This window comes from Akebia trifoliata, chromosome 4 (assembly GCF_017979445.1).
Source record: "Akebia trifoliata isolate Shusen 1 chromosome 4, ASM1797944v1, whole genome shotgun sequence".
NCBI classification, from domain to species: domain Eukaryota; kingdom Viridiplantae; phylum Streptophyta; class Magnoliopsida; order Ranunculales; family Lardizabalaceae; genus Akebia; species Akebia trifoliata.
The window spans coordinates 28,777,769-28,796,497 of NC_141378.1; the positions used below are offsets into that span (position 1 = coordinate 28,777,769).

The 18,729-nt window shown below is 34.9% G+C and overlaps 1 protein-coding gene and 1 pseudogene across 1 annotated transcript; one reads left to right on the top strand and one right to left on the bottom strand.

Moving 5' to 3' along the window:
* The first annotated feature begins 1,635 nt into the window (after positions 1 to 1,635).
* Positions 1,636 to 4,004, top strand: LOC147404676 (chitinase-like protein 1). The gene is made up of 3 exons (XM_086440722.1): positions 1,636 to 1,792; positions 1,893 to 2,427; positions 3,359 to 4,004. Exons 2-3 carry the CDS (start codon positions 1,928 to 1,930, stop codon positions 3,768 to 3,770), a joined length of 912 nt encoding a protein of 303 aa, XP_086296848.1. The 5' UTR covers positions 1,636 to 1,792; positions 1,893 to 1,927; the 3' UTR covers positions 3,771 to 4,004.
* A 2,160-nt stretch (positions 4,005 to 6,164) lies between these two features.
* LOC147404677 (UPF0496 protein At4g34320 pseudogene) lies at positions 6,165 to 7,614 on the bottom strand (annotated as a pseudogene).
* Positions 7,615 to 18,729: the final 11,115 nt, after the last annotated feature.

Sequence of the window (18,729 nt, forward strand, 5' to 3'; positions counted from 1 at the left end):
CTCTTAGATTTTAGGTGTGAGATATGATTTTATTGTTGATGTGGTACTCTTCCAACTGTTTTAAATGTGCTACGGGGTTGCTATAGGAAACATGTGCTATAGAGGTTCCACTTCCTCCTTTAAGATCATCATGTTCTGGCAATTATTATCTAGCTTTTCGTATTTATATTCACATGTTTATGCACCTCTTGACAGTCAATCTAATGCAATGGAAATTGTTAATTTTCCTTTTTAGTCCCCCTAGCTACATGATATTTCATTAAACTCTAACATGATTTTATTAATATTCATAAAATAAAAAAAATAAAAAAAATGAACTAAAATACTTACTTCTTGTGATAGTTTTTATGTATAAAAGAGCCTATCAACGAAAATGAGAGCTTGAATTAAGATATGAGGTGGTTTAAGAGGGGAAATGTGCCCCAATAATTGACTTAAGAATGTCGAGTTCACGTTTGTTATATGAAAGGAGCATTTTTTTTTTTTTATTATTATATATATTTCAGAAATGAGTACAAAGGACTATTAAGATAATTTTCTTTTTTAATTAATAATGGACATTTCACAACAACTTTTACTTATTACACTCCAATGTTTTATATTATTTATCACACCCCAATTAAAGATTGAAATACAATTTTCAATCATTACATAGGTTTGGCTTAAATTATAATCTCAACATTATATAACATTATAACACTCGTCCAAACAATTTTAATAATTATTTAAAATTATGATTAGACTCATATAAAATCCGAAAAGAATATAAAAAATAAAAAATAAAAAAGCAAAAAATAAAGAACTTCTATTGGCATCCTAACTTTTATTTATTCTCAATCATTCACTTATTTTCTTTATTTTTAATTTGAATGTAATAAGTAAAAGTTGGGGTGGCAATAGCAATTATTCACTTATTTTCTTTAGAGTGAATCTCTATTTTATGCATTGGATATGATAAAATTCCGATTTTGATAAATTATTTATTTTAATTCCTAAAACATATTTTTACAGTAAATTAATCACTTTTATAATTTATGAATTTGTGAATTCATCATTTTTATAATCTACGAATTCATTGATAAAATACCAGTAATTTTGTCTTGTTAACGATCTTATTGATAATTTATTAATAAATTCGTTGATTATAAAAGTGACAAATTCATTGAAAAAACATATTTTAAGACTTAAAATAATCAGTTTACCAAAATCAAAATTTGGACACATTGCCTGTGTTTTTTAAAGAATAATGTTGAAGCGATCTCAAAGTAGAACCTCATACCGCACTTGTTGACGGGACCTCGAGATTGTACCCCATATCACACTTTCGTGAGATGAAAATGTGTAGGAATCATAGATGCTTTTCATCGATATACAAGTGAAAGTTGGGGTGGCAATAGCAATTCTCTAAGATATAGCCCAAATTTAGGATATATTTAGAAAGAAACCCCTTTTCCAGGTTGTATTAAGTAATTTTCAGGAAAAAAAAAGAAAAAAGAAAAAAGAAAAATTTGTCGGTGGGGTTCCTTCCTTGAATTCGAAGTCCAGTCTGTCATCACTTAAACAAGTAACACGTGTCATCATAATTTAGGTACCAACCGCGATATCCACCGTCAGATTTAAAGAAATTTCTAGAGAATGAATTTAAGATGGACCCATCTGGTTCTGGTCCCGGTCCCCTGATGATGATTTACCACCATCCTCACCTTCTTTTTCTCTATCGTCTTCCTTTCCTTGCCTCCAAAGCGAGAAACCTCAAGAAGAAATCGAAGCTCCTCCTACCACCAGATGTTGAGTCAGTTTCTCTTTCTACATTTATTTATTTATTAATTTTCATACTCTCTCTATCTCTCTGGAGTGACAGTCTCATCTCATTTTCTGTTATTCAATTGCAGGCTAAAGTTTGAAAAGAAAATTCTCTGGTTCGAAAATGGGGAAGATGATGTGGTTAATGGCGATGATGATGGTATCTTCATCATTATTAGGGGCTGTAAATGGAAAAAAAGAGAAGATTTGCAATAAGGGTTGGGAATGTAAAGGATCGAACTACTGTTGCAACCAAACAATCTCAGATGTATTCCAAGTTTACCAATTTGAGGATCTCTTCACGAAGAGAAATTCACCTGTAGCTCATGCAGTTGGATTTTGGGATTATCGTTCTTTCATAACAGCTTCAGCCCAATTTCAACCTCTAGGGTTTGGAACAACAGGTGGAAAGGATATGCAGATGAAGGAGATTGCAGCTTTTCTTGGTCATGTTGGAAGTAAGACTTCTTGTGGATATGGAGTTGCTACGGGAGGTCCATTGGCTTGGGGATTGTGTTATAATCACGAGATGAGTCCTAGCCATTCTTATTGTAAATCTGATTATCTGTATCCGTGTTCTCCTGGTGTTGAATACTATGGTCGAGGTGCCTTACCTGTCTACTGGTATATTTTCTCTCTCTCCTATATACATTTGTCCGAAAAATTGAAACTTCAAATTACTAGATAGAGAGAGTTTGGGATTTGGGACTTATTCTGATCTAATAGGAAGTTCAAGAAATCAATTTTCTTTCTTTTTAAAAAAATTCCACAGATCCCTAAATTGGATATTCGAAACCCTAATTTTATCTTCAACAATTTATTTATCTATTTGTTTTTCATTGATATTCGACTGAAAAATAATCCATAGAAGCAAGTTTGAGTTTTTTGATTTTATCAAGATATAGGAAGTGAGGAACTACCAAGCTTCGAATTTCACTACCTTGCATTGTTTTCAATTTTGCATCTCATCTTGCTTAAACCCAGATAACTCCTCCTTCAGATCTCTGAACCAGAAAGAAGTAAAAATGTATATCTTGCTGATGGTGTCTTGTTTATGAACAATGCTGGGATGACTTTGGCAAGATTGAATCTTGGTCTGGGACGATTTTTAATATAGTTGGGCCACTGTGACCCCTTTTCCTTTTTGAGGAGACACCTTTTCTCCCAAAGTTTTGGGTCCGGCTATTTTTACCGAGTTTGTTAGAGTTATCTTGCACCCACTTCCCACTGCATCTGTCCTCGTGTGTTGGAGATACAAAGCCAGTGCACTGGAAAAGAATGAGAAATGGGGTTGATCTTTTCTATTATTAAGCATCCGAAGAATAACTGCCCACTCTTCCTCAGCTTTGAGAATTGTGGGAGTGGAGAGGTTTGACTCCCTTCCAGATGCAAGGATTCTTCGAGTCATCTCTGTCTCAGTGGATACTGCGATAAAGAGACAAGAAATCGGGATTGAAAACTATGTCACATACATGATCAACTCTGACAATTTTATTGCTCATTCAAATATCCTATACAAGAAATAATTGTTTTTGTTTTGTGGATGACTCATCAGGAACTACAATTACGGAATAATTGGGGAGGGATTGAAGTTGGATCTATTGAACCATCCTGAATACTTGGAGCAGAATGCAACTATGGCTTTCCAAGCTGCTATCTGGAGATGGATGACACCAATTAAGAAGAAGCAACCCTCCGCTCATGATGCCTTTGTAGGAAACTGGAAACCCACCAAAAACGATACCTTGGCCAGGCGTCTTCCTGGTTTTGGCACCACAATGAACATTCTTTATGGGGATCTGGTGTGCGGTCAAGGTGACATTGATGCCATGAACAACATTATCTCCCATTACCAACATTACCTTGATCTGATGGGTCTTGGCCGAGAAGAAGCTGGACCACATGAGGTTCTCAGTTGTGCCGAACAACTCCCATTCAACCCTTCATCTTCTTCAGCTGCAACTTAATATATTTGCTATATAGTGACCAATTGTCAAATGATCCTCCCTGAGGAGATATCCAATAAAAGGTGTACAATGTTGCTTTTGCTACAACAAAAAGCACTATTCGAAAGGTTTTGATAAATTGTAGTTGCCCATGGCTTTGGTTTGTAGATGATGATGTTTGTCATTGTGTTTTGTATTATTATGTTGTTGCTATATCGATAATGTCACGTAAATAAGACCATCTTTTTGTTAGTACATTATATTGTGTCTTTAATTTGTAGAAAAGGATTTGGTTGGATCCAAGGTTAAAAATATTGTTGTCTCAATGTTTTAGTTTCTCAAAAACTGAAACAAAGTCAAACATATATGGAACATTTGGAACAATTAAAAAGCTGTTTTTAGAGGATACGCAAGTCAAAGGACTTAGAGAAGAAATTACAGGGATTTCTCGAAGGGGGGGGGGGGGGGGGGGGGGTTGATTGTCGTCAAGTCATCTCTTCAACACCACTGTGTTTCTGTAGTCTGTATCGGGATAAAAAATGAGAAGAAGACGAAGAGTCTGATCTTGAACTTAGACGGTGACGAATTATTAGTCAGGTTTTTTCTTCTTCTTCTTCTTAGATCTGCTTCTTTCTCTCAGATTTAGATTTTTCTATCTCAGATCTGTGTTTCTCAGGTTCCTTCTCTTATGGATCTCTTAGACATACAAGTGAAAAAAAAAATTTGAACTGAAAGATGAATGTTTGGTCGATTATTTTGATTCCAATGATGTTTCGTTTCGAAAAGTTGAAAATCCAAAACATTTGGAATCCAAAACATTTCGGCTGATACAAATCGAAATGAAATTTTAAACCATTGTTGGATCTGTTGTTATTGTGTTTTGTACCAATCTTGTATTTTCTTTGGTGCATTATTTTTCTCTTAATAATATATTTGGTGAAGGTCGGGCTTTGAACCCAGGTTTGTGGTATATTACCGGATACAAGCTCACCAATATCAATATATATATATATATTTTGGTAAAGAAAGAAAAAACAGCAACAACAACCGGGGCAGCCCACCCAAGAAAGAAAAGAAAACAACAAAAAGGAAAAACAACTTCGGAAATTGTATCACAAATGCTATCCCACTGGAGAACAAAGTCCTAAAAAAAGTTCCCTTTGAATTGTTTGAAAATCTTGCAAACCAAAAAAGAATAAAAACTTGGGAATCATTTTGATTAGTTATTAAGTTGATAGAGCATTTTCTTACAAAGTTCTTGTATTTCTCTCTTTCTAAATGCCTCAACAAATCGCAAATGGAGTAATGCTCCAAAGTAACCTTTTAGAGTGTTGAAAGTTCAACCCCAAGTGAATTCATTCCCCTAGAACTTCTTTAACCGAGTCTGATATATAGCAATCCACCATAAACAAGGAAAAGAAATGGACTCACACCTCCGTTGCCATCCCACAATGCAAAAGTAAATGATTAGTTGATTCTTCATTTAACATACACATAAAACAATCATTCGGTCCGCAGAAGCCCATTTTCCTCAACAGATCAAGCGTTTGAATCCTTTCCTAAACTACAAACCAAACAAAGAATGCCACTTTGGAAGGCACACTTGGACTCCGCACTGCTACATGCGTAAAAGTAAGGTCCCCGCTCCTATTTAGATCCATATAAAACTCCCTAACCGAGAACAAAATTTTGTTATTAGTGGCCCAAGTTCTTTCATCTTCCTCACTAGAACCTCCAGACGTAATATCAACAAGACCTACGAACTCCGTGCCCTCCAGCACTTTCAATCATTCAATGACCTCCTTCAACCCTAAGTCTCATGATCCACAATCCAAAAACTTGCCATAGGAAGATTTACCAGCACACTATGATAACACGTTTAAAATGGGGAAAGCTTTACAACCTCACCATGATGACACATTTAAAATGGAGAAATGTTAAGACGGGTATGTTAGATTGGGCATGGAAAATAAGTTTGAAAATTATTTTTCATGAAAAAATGATATTTTCTATATGTTTGATTATATTTTTCCATGAAAAATGAATTTTCATCTCCATAAAAAAGTCCAGCAAAAACTGGATTTCATTTTCATGAAATCTACCCTAAATTTTCATTCTCAGATTAAAATCCTAATTTCTTCTATTCTTCTGCTTCTCCGCCACCACTACTACGTCCTCTCCAACCAACCCCTCTCTCTCTCTCTCTCTCTCTCTCTCTCTCTCTCTCTCTTTCAGACAAGTTTGGTCATTACTTTTGTGTTTTTTTCTTTGAAAGATCATTACTTTTATGTTGATTACTATATGACTAGTAAACTAATATCTTTCCTGGCAGAGTTTCTGTTCAAAAACAAAAGTGGAGGGAAAAAGAAAAAAAAAAAAAAAAGAAGAGAAAGACAGATGAAAAATAAATAAAGCTTGGAGAGGACAGTGAGACTCAATATCAAAGCATTTACAGTTAAGCGAAGATGCTTGATACTGCATCACAGCCAAATGTTTCTTTAGCTTACATGAGCCATTCCTCCTATCTTCTTTGAGGGATTCCTTGGACACTAATAACCTCATATTAAGTTAAAAAAAGTTGGATATTTTTCATTCCTGTCTGGGAGCTTTTACAATTCTCTGCAACACCACTTCTCTTGCTTTGTGAATGTTCCTGCTACAACTGTCTACGAATTTCTCCAATTCGTCTACATTTCGATTGAAAATACTAACCTTATTCTGGATGTCTTGGATAACCAAAAGCAAGCTATTGTCCTCTTCAAAAGCAAGACTATCATCAATCTGGCCAAGAAAATTCGACATCTCCATCTCAAGTTTCTCCACCAAAACTTTTATGTTGTCCAAATCCCGAATCGCGACCAAGGTCCCGGCCTCCATTGAGTTTACCACTTCCTTCTGCTCCTGTACTGCATCCTCGAACCCCTTCGACAACTGATTGAACCATTTCTCTGTTGGGGCCCAAGCTGCTACTGCTCCTAATGCCGCCAACATTGCTGTCACAACGGGAGGGGCTGTAAGTGCAGCAGCTACAATACTACATATCAAAACTGTTACAAATGTCGCGGCAAAGATAATATTTACAGTCTTTCTCCATGATCTAACTCGTTTCAGTTTCTTATCTAACTGAATTCTCTGTTCCTGCAGTTTTTGTAACATTTGTAGGTGGTGGCGGAAAACCGTTTCAAACAGCCCTAACATGTCTTCTGTAAAATGGGTCTCGATGGATCTAAACGCCCTCAAGTCTTCCATTGCTTTCTTGTACTCGTCACGTCCTGGACCTGGTGTGATGGCAGCCTTTGAGAGTCTTTGAAGTCCTGCACACAGAATTGTCTGCTTGCCCCTTGCATTCGCCAAGCATTTCTCGAGAGCGTTGCAGAAATCCAAGGTTTGTAAACTTGTTTTGAAGTAATCATCAACAAGGGAGAGAAGCTCCGGGTTGTTCCATATGTCCTTCTTTTCGGACAATATGTTCTCAACGACTTGCTGATCTGTTTCGAGGAAGAAGTTGGTCATTTCTTTGAGTAAATCTAAAGAGAATGAGAGGGGTTGATGGTCCTCCCCATTTGCTAAAGCGCCGATAGCTTTGATCGTTCGGTCCTTCAACTCAGCGTCGAATATGCTGACATTTTGATCATTCTTGCAGGCGTCTTCATACGAACGGATCTCCTCCTCCGAAAGCCTAATAGATGAAAGTTGTTCAAGTGGTGTAGCATTAGAAGTACCAGCACCAGCACCCCTCAATTGGTTCCCCATTTCTCAAATTTTAAGGTTAAGAATCAGAGATGGCTTGTGGACTTCCCTTGTTGAAGTGAAGAAGCCAAGAAAAAGGAGTTATAAGACGTTGCCTTTTACTTCGTTGGGGTGGTGAGATTGGGACTTGGGAGACAAAGAATGTCGGCGAGACTTTGTTCACATGGCTACAAAGATTGGGTCAAACTTTGTAATGCATAGTCACTTTCCAGGAAACCGCAAGGGGTTGAATGAGCAACCTCACCTAATTTTTTTTAAAGTAATTATAAAAAAAAATATCAAATTAAAATATTATTTATTAAAAAAGAACGAATTCTTTTAAATTTAACAAAACGAACCCAAAAGCGACAATTATACTATTTTCTTTTTAATAATAAAAAACTTGGCACTTACACTGCCATTACAAATTTTAATATTTAAAATAAATCCGGCACTTAAAAGGCCGGAACTTTGATTCTTATTTTTTATTATATTTTATTTTATAGATTTACCCAATAGACTTAATTTTTGCATTTTTTTTTTTTAAGTACAAAAACTTTATAACCTAACTTTATTAAGTTTGTTACCCACCAAACCTTACTTCATCAAGTTTGTTACCCAACAAACCTTAGAGTTGGAATCCACATTTTAAAATTCAATTTCATATGATGAATTTGTTATTTAACATACCTTGTGTAGATGTGTGATTTTTAATTGTGATTATTGACAAATAATGTTTTCATTGAATAAAAAATTTTACAAATCTGTTTATTTTTTCGTAAAAATCTTTAAAAAAAAACATATTTCAGAAATTTTCCAAGGTCTATACAAAAAAATAGATCTTTTGAAAATTATTTTTCCTTCCTTCTTTTCTTTTGAAAAATATTTTCTTCTAGAAAACATTTCATTTAAAATGGGTTGAAACCCAAATTAGAAAAGAATTTGAATTTCATTTTGATTTAAATAGCCTGGTCCACCATGATTGTTGGATTGAGATGGACTAGGTCATTATGAACCATTGCCAATTTTTTTTTTTAACATGGACTCTTTATTGGGTTGGTGCACTCAGTAATACAGTAATTTTGAATTAAATTTAAACAAAAAGATTACTCCTTGAGGACAAAATCGTACATTCCTAATCTCATCATTTGTAATGTTCATTTTCAATAAACAACCTGGGAACACCCATGATAAGTTCGAGTCGTGACCTATGGGGAGGTTTCTAGACTCTAGGTTTACTACGTGCAATACAATTTATCTGGCCACCCTTGCCCAAGTGCACCTATATATCTCTCGATACGTGGTGACTTGGTTTGATATACCGTATAGGTGATAATCTAAAATTCCAATCCACTTCTCTGAAGTCAAAAGTAGCCAGTTTAATCCCCAAATCAAAGGTAGCGCGCGATACTTGAGCAAAGACACTCTTGAATCACCTCTTTTGTAGAATAGACGTAGTCTATCCTCTTAGTACCGTAGTACATCGGAGCAAGATCTCACTTAGCCATTGATTTTGACCAAGAAGTGCAATTGATGTACTTATATTATCTTTAATATACCTATGGGTATGAGTCAAGAGTTGTATCTTTCATAAATGGTTTGGCATCCCACGAGGAGACCGACCACGTACTAGTACTATGTTAGCAAACGGGACATGTGACTGTGCGGCTTACAATAGGTCAAAGGCTCAGGTCGCTCTAGCCTGGGTGCATCGATATACCTTTCAGAGTCACCTGATCAGACGGTATTGATGTCCTAGTTTAATATATCCTAAGGTACGTGACTAGAGTTATGATTTTCATGAATGACGTCGCATCTCCGAAGATTGCAATAAAATTATTTTCCTTCTAAATAATCATTACATGAATGAATTGGTGCATAGAATTTGATAAAATCTCAGGATTCATTAAAATGTTATCAAGGGGGGTAATACTGAAACTGGTTAAATTCACCTTCAATGAGGTTTAAGGGTTATCATTGTACCTAAGCTCAATCGTCCATCGTCTAGCTAGGGTTGTAAGTCCGGTCAGTTAGAACAAAAGTCAATACCAAGTCAATAGTTAGAAAAAGCCTCAGAATTTCTCAATATCGTCCAGTTGTTCCCTAAAGATCACCGTGCCTCAATCATATTGGTTGTAGGCAATATCTCAGTCCTCAGTCCTAATCAAGCCCGTTGTGGGTAGTTGTTTTGAGTTTTCATGAGTTATTTGAGTTAGCTCGAGTCCAATTTTTCAATGTTATGTTTTCTTTAGATCGAGTATACTTTTTTTCTATTGAGTAAAGTTAATTTGTCAAGTTTCTAAAGGTGTTAGTTGCCCCATCTGAATTTGATTGGATAAAAGAAATTTTTGAATACCTCGAGTGCATTAACGAATTAACTAATAATCTGATAGATTTGTTTCCTGAACGAGAAAGAAATGGTCGGGCTCAACCTTTAATCGAGAAAGCAAAGGTCATTGACCTCGAAACAGAAAATAATTCCTAAAGAGATTCAAATAGAAATCATCCTATCCCTAGAGAAACACAAGGGGATAATGAATTTTCTTAGAAATTTCAAAAGACTTGTTCGCGTGGGTCTATGATGATATGTTAGGTGCAAGCTTGGGTGTTGTCTGATACGGATTAGATACTGACTTGATAAAATGAGATCAAAGAAGATGTTACAAAATGTATCTGTACTACACTTCTCAAAATAGTAAAGCTCCCAGAATAGATTACCATTCTCAGACTAATGGAAAGGTTGAAGCAGCTAATAAAAAATCTCAAAACAATCATCAAGAAATATGTCAATCACACCGGGATTAGTTAGAGAAGTTACCATTCACACTACAGGGATATGGAAATAGTCTTACCAGTTGAAAATGAAATTTCATATCTCAAGGTCTTGAGGGAAAGTCAATTGCTAGAACAGACTAAGCTCGTTATTGGGTACGAAGAGCTAAACTTGATTGAAGAAAAATAACTTAGGGTGCAAACTTATCAAAAAAGAATCGCTAGCACGTTTGATAAGAAGGTTAAAGTTCGCTACTTACAAGTCAAGGATTTAACCATCAGACTTCAAAGAAAATTAAGAACTCCTCCTCGACCATAGGAGGAAGTCTGAACTTAATTGAAGAGATTCATCTATCAGCAAGAAAATACTACTTTGAAAAATCATTAGATTTTAAAGAGAATCAAGTACCTATTTTTGACCCCATAGGGAAGTTCAAACCTAATTGGGGAGGTCCGTTCATCATCAAAAAATATTACCTCGAAAAGTTATCAAACTTCAAGACCATGATGGAATCAAAATATCAAAGTCAACCAACCTCGAACAGATCAAGCGGTACTACATTTAAGGAGGCCACCTTCGGCCAAATCAATTTCCTACTACCCATTTCAAAATCTCCTTTCTCAGCCCTTTTGCAGTCTTTTTGAAAAAATAAATCTTCTTCTTTCTCAGCCTGATCGCCTAATCTAGGGAAAATAAAATTTGAACTGCGTTTTGGTCTAATTCCAAAATTTTGGGGTACGTAGGCAACCTGAGAAGTTACTTCAGGCCCGACCACATCAAAATAAAAAAAAATAGATTTCCCTACAAAAAGAAAAATATAAAAACAAAGATATTGTCAAATAGGAAAGAAAATTCAAGGAAAAAAGAGAAAATTTAAGAAGAAATGCCACATAAGGGGCATTTGGGTTTTTGAGCCTCAAAATTCATTTCTTTTTATGCCCAGTCCTAAGCTTACCCATGAAAGTCCTTCTAAGTACTGTGTGAAAAAGTCAAGGAAGGTAACAAATCATAGTCAGACAATAACTCCAGAAGTTCAAAAATGAAGAAAAAGAAAAATGGGGTATGTTAGGTTGAAAACCCGAAGGGGCGACTTAGGCAAAAATTAAGGCAAACTTGCAAGGTTGAAAATCCGAAATGACGATCTTTACAACAATTAGAGCAAAGAAAAAAAAGCCTGCTATGTTGAAAACCTGAAAAGGCGACTTAGGCAAAAATTAAGACAAACTCGTAAGATTGAAAATTCGAAAGGATGGTTTTCGCAACAATAAAAAAAAAGGGCTCGCTAGATCTAAAACCTGAAAAAGCGATCTAGGCAAAAGATAGAACATGCTCATTAGTTTGAAAACCTAAAAGGACAATCTAGGAAAAAGTCAAAGCAACAAAGAAAAACAGAAGAAAATCTTCTTACAGGTTGAAAAGCTAAAAGGCGGTTCGAGCCGAAACATCTGAAGTCTGAATAATCAAGTTTAACATTTAACTTAATCCAGGCAAAGACTCAAAAGCCACAAATATATTGTCTACGATTGATCTAAAAATTTTTGCTTTCCTAAGTGAACCGACGGGGATAAAGAACAGATTCTATGATGAATTTCAGAAAGAAATATTTTGTTCCGATTTCTTTGAGCTGAACTCAAAATCTTTAGTAAAAAGCCAAAATTTAAAAGTTGAATCTTTATTGCGTTTGTGATAATCAAATATTTCAAACCTTCATACAAGGGGCACTTTCTTTCTTATCTGATATGTAGTTTTTCCCCTTATACTAGGAGAATTAAAAAAAAAACTGTGTTCAATTATCTCCAGTTCAGTGTTTCTTATTAAATTAAGCGCATTTTGTTCTCAAACTAGATTAATGCTAATCCTAAAAGATAATGAGAACCCCAAATTTAAGGCTACCCTGTTGACAGTATTTTTTTGAAAATCCTTAAGGTTAAAAAGAAGTTAAAATTCATAAAATTTTGGAAGACTTCGAGGTTCAAACAGAAGCGTTTCTGATCTCACATTTAGTTGTGCCCAGAGATTAACTCATTAGCCTTTCACCTAGAATATGAGATAAGGCATTTTTTCTTTCCAAGATTCAATCATCTTTTTCCAGATCTATTCACTTCTAGATTCAATCATTCTTTTCCAGATTCATTTTCAAACATCCTTTCTCAGATCTATTCATTCCCAGATTCAATCATTCTTTCCTAGATCTATTCATTCCTAGATTCAACCACTCTTTTCTAGATTTATTTTCAATCATTATTTCTCAGATTCATTCCTTCCTTCCCAGTTTTACTCAGCCAGATGTCGCCGAGGATTTTCTTGGAATTATGCTCAAATGTCGTCGAGGGTTTCTCGGAATTATGCTCAGATACCGTCGAGGGTTAGGATTTTCTCAGAATTATGCTTAGATACCGTCAAGGATTTTTCTCGGAATTATATTCAAATACCGCAGAGGTTTTTCTCGGAAATATGCTCAGATGCTGCTGAGGGTTTTCTCGGAATTATGCTCAGATCCCGCTGAGGGTTTTCTCAGACTTATGCTCAGATATCACCGAGGATTTTCTCGGAATTATGCTCAGATACCACCGAGGGTTTTCTCGGAATTATGCTCAGATGCCGCCAAGGGTTTTCTCAAAATTATGCTCAAATGCCGCCGAGGGTTTTCTCGAAATTCTGCTTAGATACCGCCGAGGGTTTTCTCAAAATTATGCTGAGATGCCGCCAAGGGTTTTCTCGATTTTATGTTCAGAATTATGCCCAGTTTATGTTCAGTTTATGCTCAGTTTATACTCACTTTATGCTCAGATTTTACTCAGTTCTCACTTTAACTCTTTGAAATTTATCTTAAATTTTAAGTGCACGTACTTGCACATTTGTTTCGTTAGTCAAGGAGAATTTTTTAAAAATTTAAGGATCTGACGCTGTCAGTAAGAGCTTGCGCTCAAGAACCTGATAAATCTTAGTTCGGGGAGAGCTCGTCCTCAAGGATTCGAACGTCCAGACGAATTGCTAAATCAGGCTACAAAATGAACTGCCACTAGCTTTGACATTTGGATATCGCACTATCTACCAAAATAGATTTGCTATCTAGTTTGCTTCAACCCTCTACAAAAGAGGGGCATCTGTAGACACCCCACTTTTGCATTCGCTTGATTAATCAACTCGTCAACCCGATTGCAACAGTTCCCAATGATGGATGATTATTCTAATGCTATATTTTGTTGCTAGATATGTTTCAGAAATTCGGATGAGGTATCTCAAACTAACAAAACTATAGAAACCGCGCTACGCTAGGAAATATAACCCTAAAAGCCTAGAAATTATCATTTTTCAGATAAAAAGAAGTTTTGCGATAAAAATCACTAAAAATGATCAAATTATCAAAATACCCCTAATCTCAAAACATTTTTAGAGCCTACATTATGCTTAGAAAAATCCTTTCAAACATATCAAACAACAAATCGTAACCAAATAAACCATTTCGCCAATTTTCACAAAATTTGATAAAATTACGAAAATGCCCCTCATAAAGTTCACGATCATTTTGTACAAAAAAATTTATAAATGACACAAATCAATATTCGCATTGAATTCCTTATGAAAAATCGATTCCAAAACATCGTGAAACATTGAAAAACGACTTAAAACGCACAAAGTCCTCTCCGAGGGTAAAATGGTAATTTTATAATTTTAATAATTAAAAATTTTAAAATTAATAATTAAAACATTAACTAATGTAAAGTGAAATCCTAATTAAAATTAAAGTCAATCAAGTAAGACTTAAGTCAAAATCCTAAAATCTAGTCAATCAAGTTAGACTTAAGTCAAAACCTTACTTGATTGACTTAAGTCAAAACCCTAAAATCAAGTTAATCAAGTAAGACTTAAGTTAAAACCCTAAATTCTAGTCAATCAAGTGAGACCAAAGTCAAACCCTAACCCTAAAAGAATTCTAATTAAACTCTAAAAGAATTCTAATTAAACTCTAAAACTATCTAAAAGAAATATAATCTTAACTCTAACTCTATTTGAAAAGTTCTTTAAAAAATCTATAAATAGGGGTCTCTATAACCTATTTTCGTATGTAAAAGAAAATCCTTGAAAAAGTAGGTCAAGAAACCTCCCCAACCTTCCAAAACCCTGATTTTGAAGCCCTAACCCCTTACCTATCATCCAGACCCCAAATTTTGTTAAAAAAACACCCAAAAACCCTTCTAAATCACCTATAAATTTATAAAAAATTAGAAAACTCATAGATCTAAGAAGAAGATACATCAACTCAGATATTAGAAACAGATCCGGTAACAGGAGAATAGTAAAGAAATACATACGAGGATACTCTCCGCTAGTGCTGAGGGAATCGTTGTAATCCACAAGGTAACTTTATTTTATTTTATTATTATTTGTTGTTTTTGGTCTATTTTACAATGTAATATTCTTGAAAATTAGTAGAGACCAGCGTTTGCCAGGCGGGGTTGGTGCCTAACACCTTCCAACCCCGTAACGTGATCCTTAGACTCAGTATTTTTTAAGTAGATTAGTTATTTTTATCCGTTTCGAGTTGATGTTCGATTCCTAGACCGTAAAAACTAGGTGGCGACTCCCAAACCTCAAAAATCAAAAGTGGATCCGCACACCCCGCGGATCGAAGGCGCTTTCAGTTTTAATAGTACATCCTCACCTGAAAGCACTCTCGATCCGCGGGGTGCGCGGATTCGTTTTTGACCCTTGAGGTTTGGGAGTCGCCACCTAGTTATTACGGTCTAGGAATCGATCAATGACTCTAAACGGATAAAGAACTAATCTAGAACAGAAAAAACTAAATTCGGGGATCACATTACGGGGTTGGAAGGTGTTAGGCACCAACCCCGCCAAGCCAAAGTCGGTCTCTACTAATTTTCCAAATAAGTTACATTGCTAAAAAAAACCTAGATAATAAAAAAAAGTAAGAAATTATACATTTCCGATAGCAAAGACCTTGTTCCCTCAGATCCAACAAAAACTGCATATTGTACCGTACTCCTTACTTCATTCTATCTCCGGATTTGATTTCTGATCTTCGAGGCAAGGTATCTCTTTTTTGATCTGGATTCTTCGAGTTTGTTATAGATTTTGGGGTGTTTTTGAAGGGTTTTTAGGTGTTTTTTAGGCTAAAATTGAAGTATGGGTGTTAGGTAAGGAGTTGCGACTCCAAAACTAGGGTTTATAGGAGGTTAGGGGGACTTTTAGACCTACTTCTCTTAGGGTTTATGATTTGATACGAAAATAGGGTGTGAGGACCTCTATTTATAGATTTTTTAAGGGTTGATTTAGATAGAATTAGTGTTTGATTATAATTCTTTTAGTTAGAGTTGTATTTTAGTTAGAATTATTTTAGGTAGAGTTGTATTTTAATTAGAATTATTTTAGGTAGAGTTATATTTTAGTTAGAACTCTATTAAATAGAGTTATTATTTAATTGGAACTCTATTAGGATTTTGACTTTTGGTCTTATTTGATTGACTTTAAGATTTTGACTTTAGTCTTAATTGATTGACTTTAGTCTTGCTTAATTGACTTTAATTTTGACTTTAGTCCTATTTGATTGACTTTAATACCTTGACCTTAGTCTTGCTTGATTGACTTTAATTTTTTGGAGAACCCCCTTCTATTATATCTTTAATTCTTTGGACCCCCAAATGGAGGGGCCTTTAAAGAAATATCTTACGAACCGTCAACAATTTTGCCTGAGAGCCTGATTGATCGATTTTTTTAGTTCAAAATTTTAAATTAATTTCATTAATATTTCAATTTAATTATTTAATATTTTATTTATTAATATCAAAATTTTTAATTATGAAAATTGTGAAATTACCGTTTTGCCCCCGGAGAGGACTTTTCGCGTTTTAAGTATATTTTTGATGTTCTAAGATGTTTTAAAATCGATTTTTCGTAAGGAATTCAATGGAAATATTGGTTTGTGTGATTTATGAAGTTTTTTGTGTGAAATGATTGTAAACTTTATGAGGGGCATTTTCGTAATTTTGTCAAATTCTATGAGAATTGGTTAAATGATTTATTTAATTTCGATTTGTTATTTTATGTGTTTGAATGGGTTTTTCTAAGCGTAACGTAGGCTCTCAGGATCTTTTGATGTTAGGGGTATTTTGGTAATTTGGTCATTTTTTAGTGATTTTTATCGTGAAACTTCTTTTTGTCTGTAAAATGATGATTTCTATGTTTCTAGAGTTGTATTTTCCTAGCGTAGCGTGGTTTCTAAGGCTTTGTCGGTTCGAGATACCTCATCTGAATTTCTGAAACATATCTGGTAACAAAAGAAAGCATTGGAATAAACATCCATCATTGGGAACCGTTGTGATCGGGTTGACGAGTTGATTAATCAGGTGGACGCAAAAATGAGGTGTCTACAGATGCCCCTCTTTGGCAGAGGGTTGAAGCAAACTAGATAGCAAATCTATTTCAGTAGATAGTGCGATATCCGAATGCCAAAGCTAGTGACAGTTCATTTTGCAGCCCGATTTAGCAATTCGTCAGGATGTTCGGATCCTTGAGCATAAAACTCTCTCCGAACTAAAGGTTGTCAGGTCATTGAGTGAGAACTCTCATTTACAGTGTTAGATCCTTGAATTCTAAAGAATTCTCCTTGATTAAAAAGTGCAAGTGTGAGTGTGTGTACTGTGTGAAACTGAGCAAAAATGTGTCAAGTCCTAAAGATCTTCTCTCACTGACAATAATGATTCAAAATTGAAATATGCTTATGCAACGAAAGCAATCATGGCAAGGTTGAACAATGATGTAATTGGAGTCATAACATTGTAGGAACTTCGTTAAATCCTATTTGAAATTCTTTTTTAGAGTTCGAAAAAGTATGAGTCTCGTTTATCGGACTCGAATCTATTGTAGCCACGCTTCTCGGGCTAAAGAACTTAAACAATCATGTTAATTCAATATGATTCAAACAAAGCTGGAGTCTCATTTCTCGGACTCTAACTAAGGTTTAGAGGAACTTAAACAATCCTATTAAATATGGAGTCTCGTTTCTCAGACTCGAGCTAAGGTTTGTAGGCACTTCAAAAAGCCTACGATTCAAAAAGTTGGAGTCTCGTTTCTCGGACTTGAACTTAGGTTTATAGGCACTTCAAAAAGCCTATTCATTATATGATTCAAAAAGTTGGAGTCTCGTTTCTCGGACTCGAACTTAAGTTTGTAGGCACTTCAAAAAGCCTATTCATTTTATGATTCAAAAAGTTAGAGTCTCGTTTCTCGGACTTGAACTTAGGTTTATAGGCACTTCAAAAAGCCTATTCATTCTATGATTCAAAAAGTTGGAGTCTCGTTTATCAAACTTGAACTTAGGTTTATAGGCATTTCAAAAAGCCCATTAATTCTATGATTCAAAAAGTTGGAGTCTCGTTTCTCGAACTCAAACTTAGGTTTATAGGCACTTCAAAAAGCCCACTCATTTTATGATTCAAAAAGTTAGAGTCTCGTTTCTCAGACTGGAACTTAAGTTTGTAGGCACTTCAAAAAGCCTATTCATTCTATGATTCAAAAAGTTGGAGTCTCGTTTCTCGGACTCAAACTTAGGTTTGTAGGCACTTCAAAAAGCCTATTCATTCTATGATTCTAAAAGTTAGAGTCTCGTTTCTCGGACTCGAACTAAGGTTTGTAGGCACTTCAAAAAGCCTATTCATTCTAGGATTCAAAAAGTTTGAGTCTCATTTCTCGGACTCGAACTAAGGTTTGTAGGCACTTCAAAAAGCCTATTCATTCTATGATTCAAAAAGTTAGAGTTTCTCGGACTCGAACTTAGGTTTGTAGGCACTTCAAAAGCCTACTCATTCTATGATTTAAAAAGTTGGAGTCTCGTTTCTCAGACTCGAACTTACTAATCCACGTTTCTCGGGCTTAGATTTATAGGAACTTAAACAATCCTATTAATTCATTTTATGATTCAAAATTAAGCTCAAAGTTTGAAAGATCGGGCCTTTATTGGCTTTCATGCATTTGGATTCATAATTATCATTGGACTTCATCGGACTTTTAAGTAAGATTTTCATTTTTATCATGTGATTAAGAACAAAACTTTGGAATTAAATGACTTTCAAAAAATGCCCCTAGTTTCAAGGTTGGTTTTAATTGGAACTTGACTACGAGACTGATAGAATGGATTACCTTTGAAAAATATGGACTCTGATGTATGACAGATAGAATAACTGACATTCTCTTAAATTTAAGACTCTTAAGATTATCATATGTGCAATAAGGGATTGATCATTTCATTTCGAATTTTCTTTAAAAAATACTTGAGTTGGACTTAAAAAATCTTGATAAATATTAGAATAGAAGATCTTTCTCTTCAAAGTGGTTGATGGTTCTACATCTTCCATTAGCGAACACTTGAACAAGTAAACATACTCTTGAAGATCTTACAATGTTCAAGATGACTTCTGATTTTTTTGACTTCAACATTGTCTTCGTCGGATGTGAGCT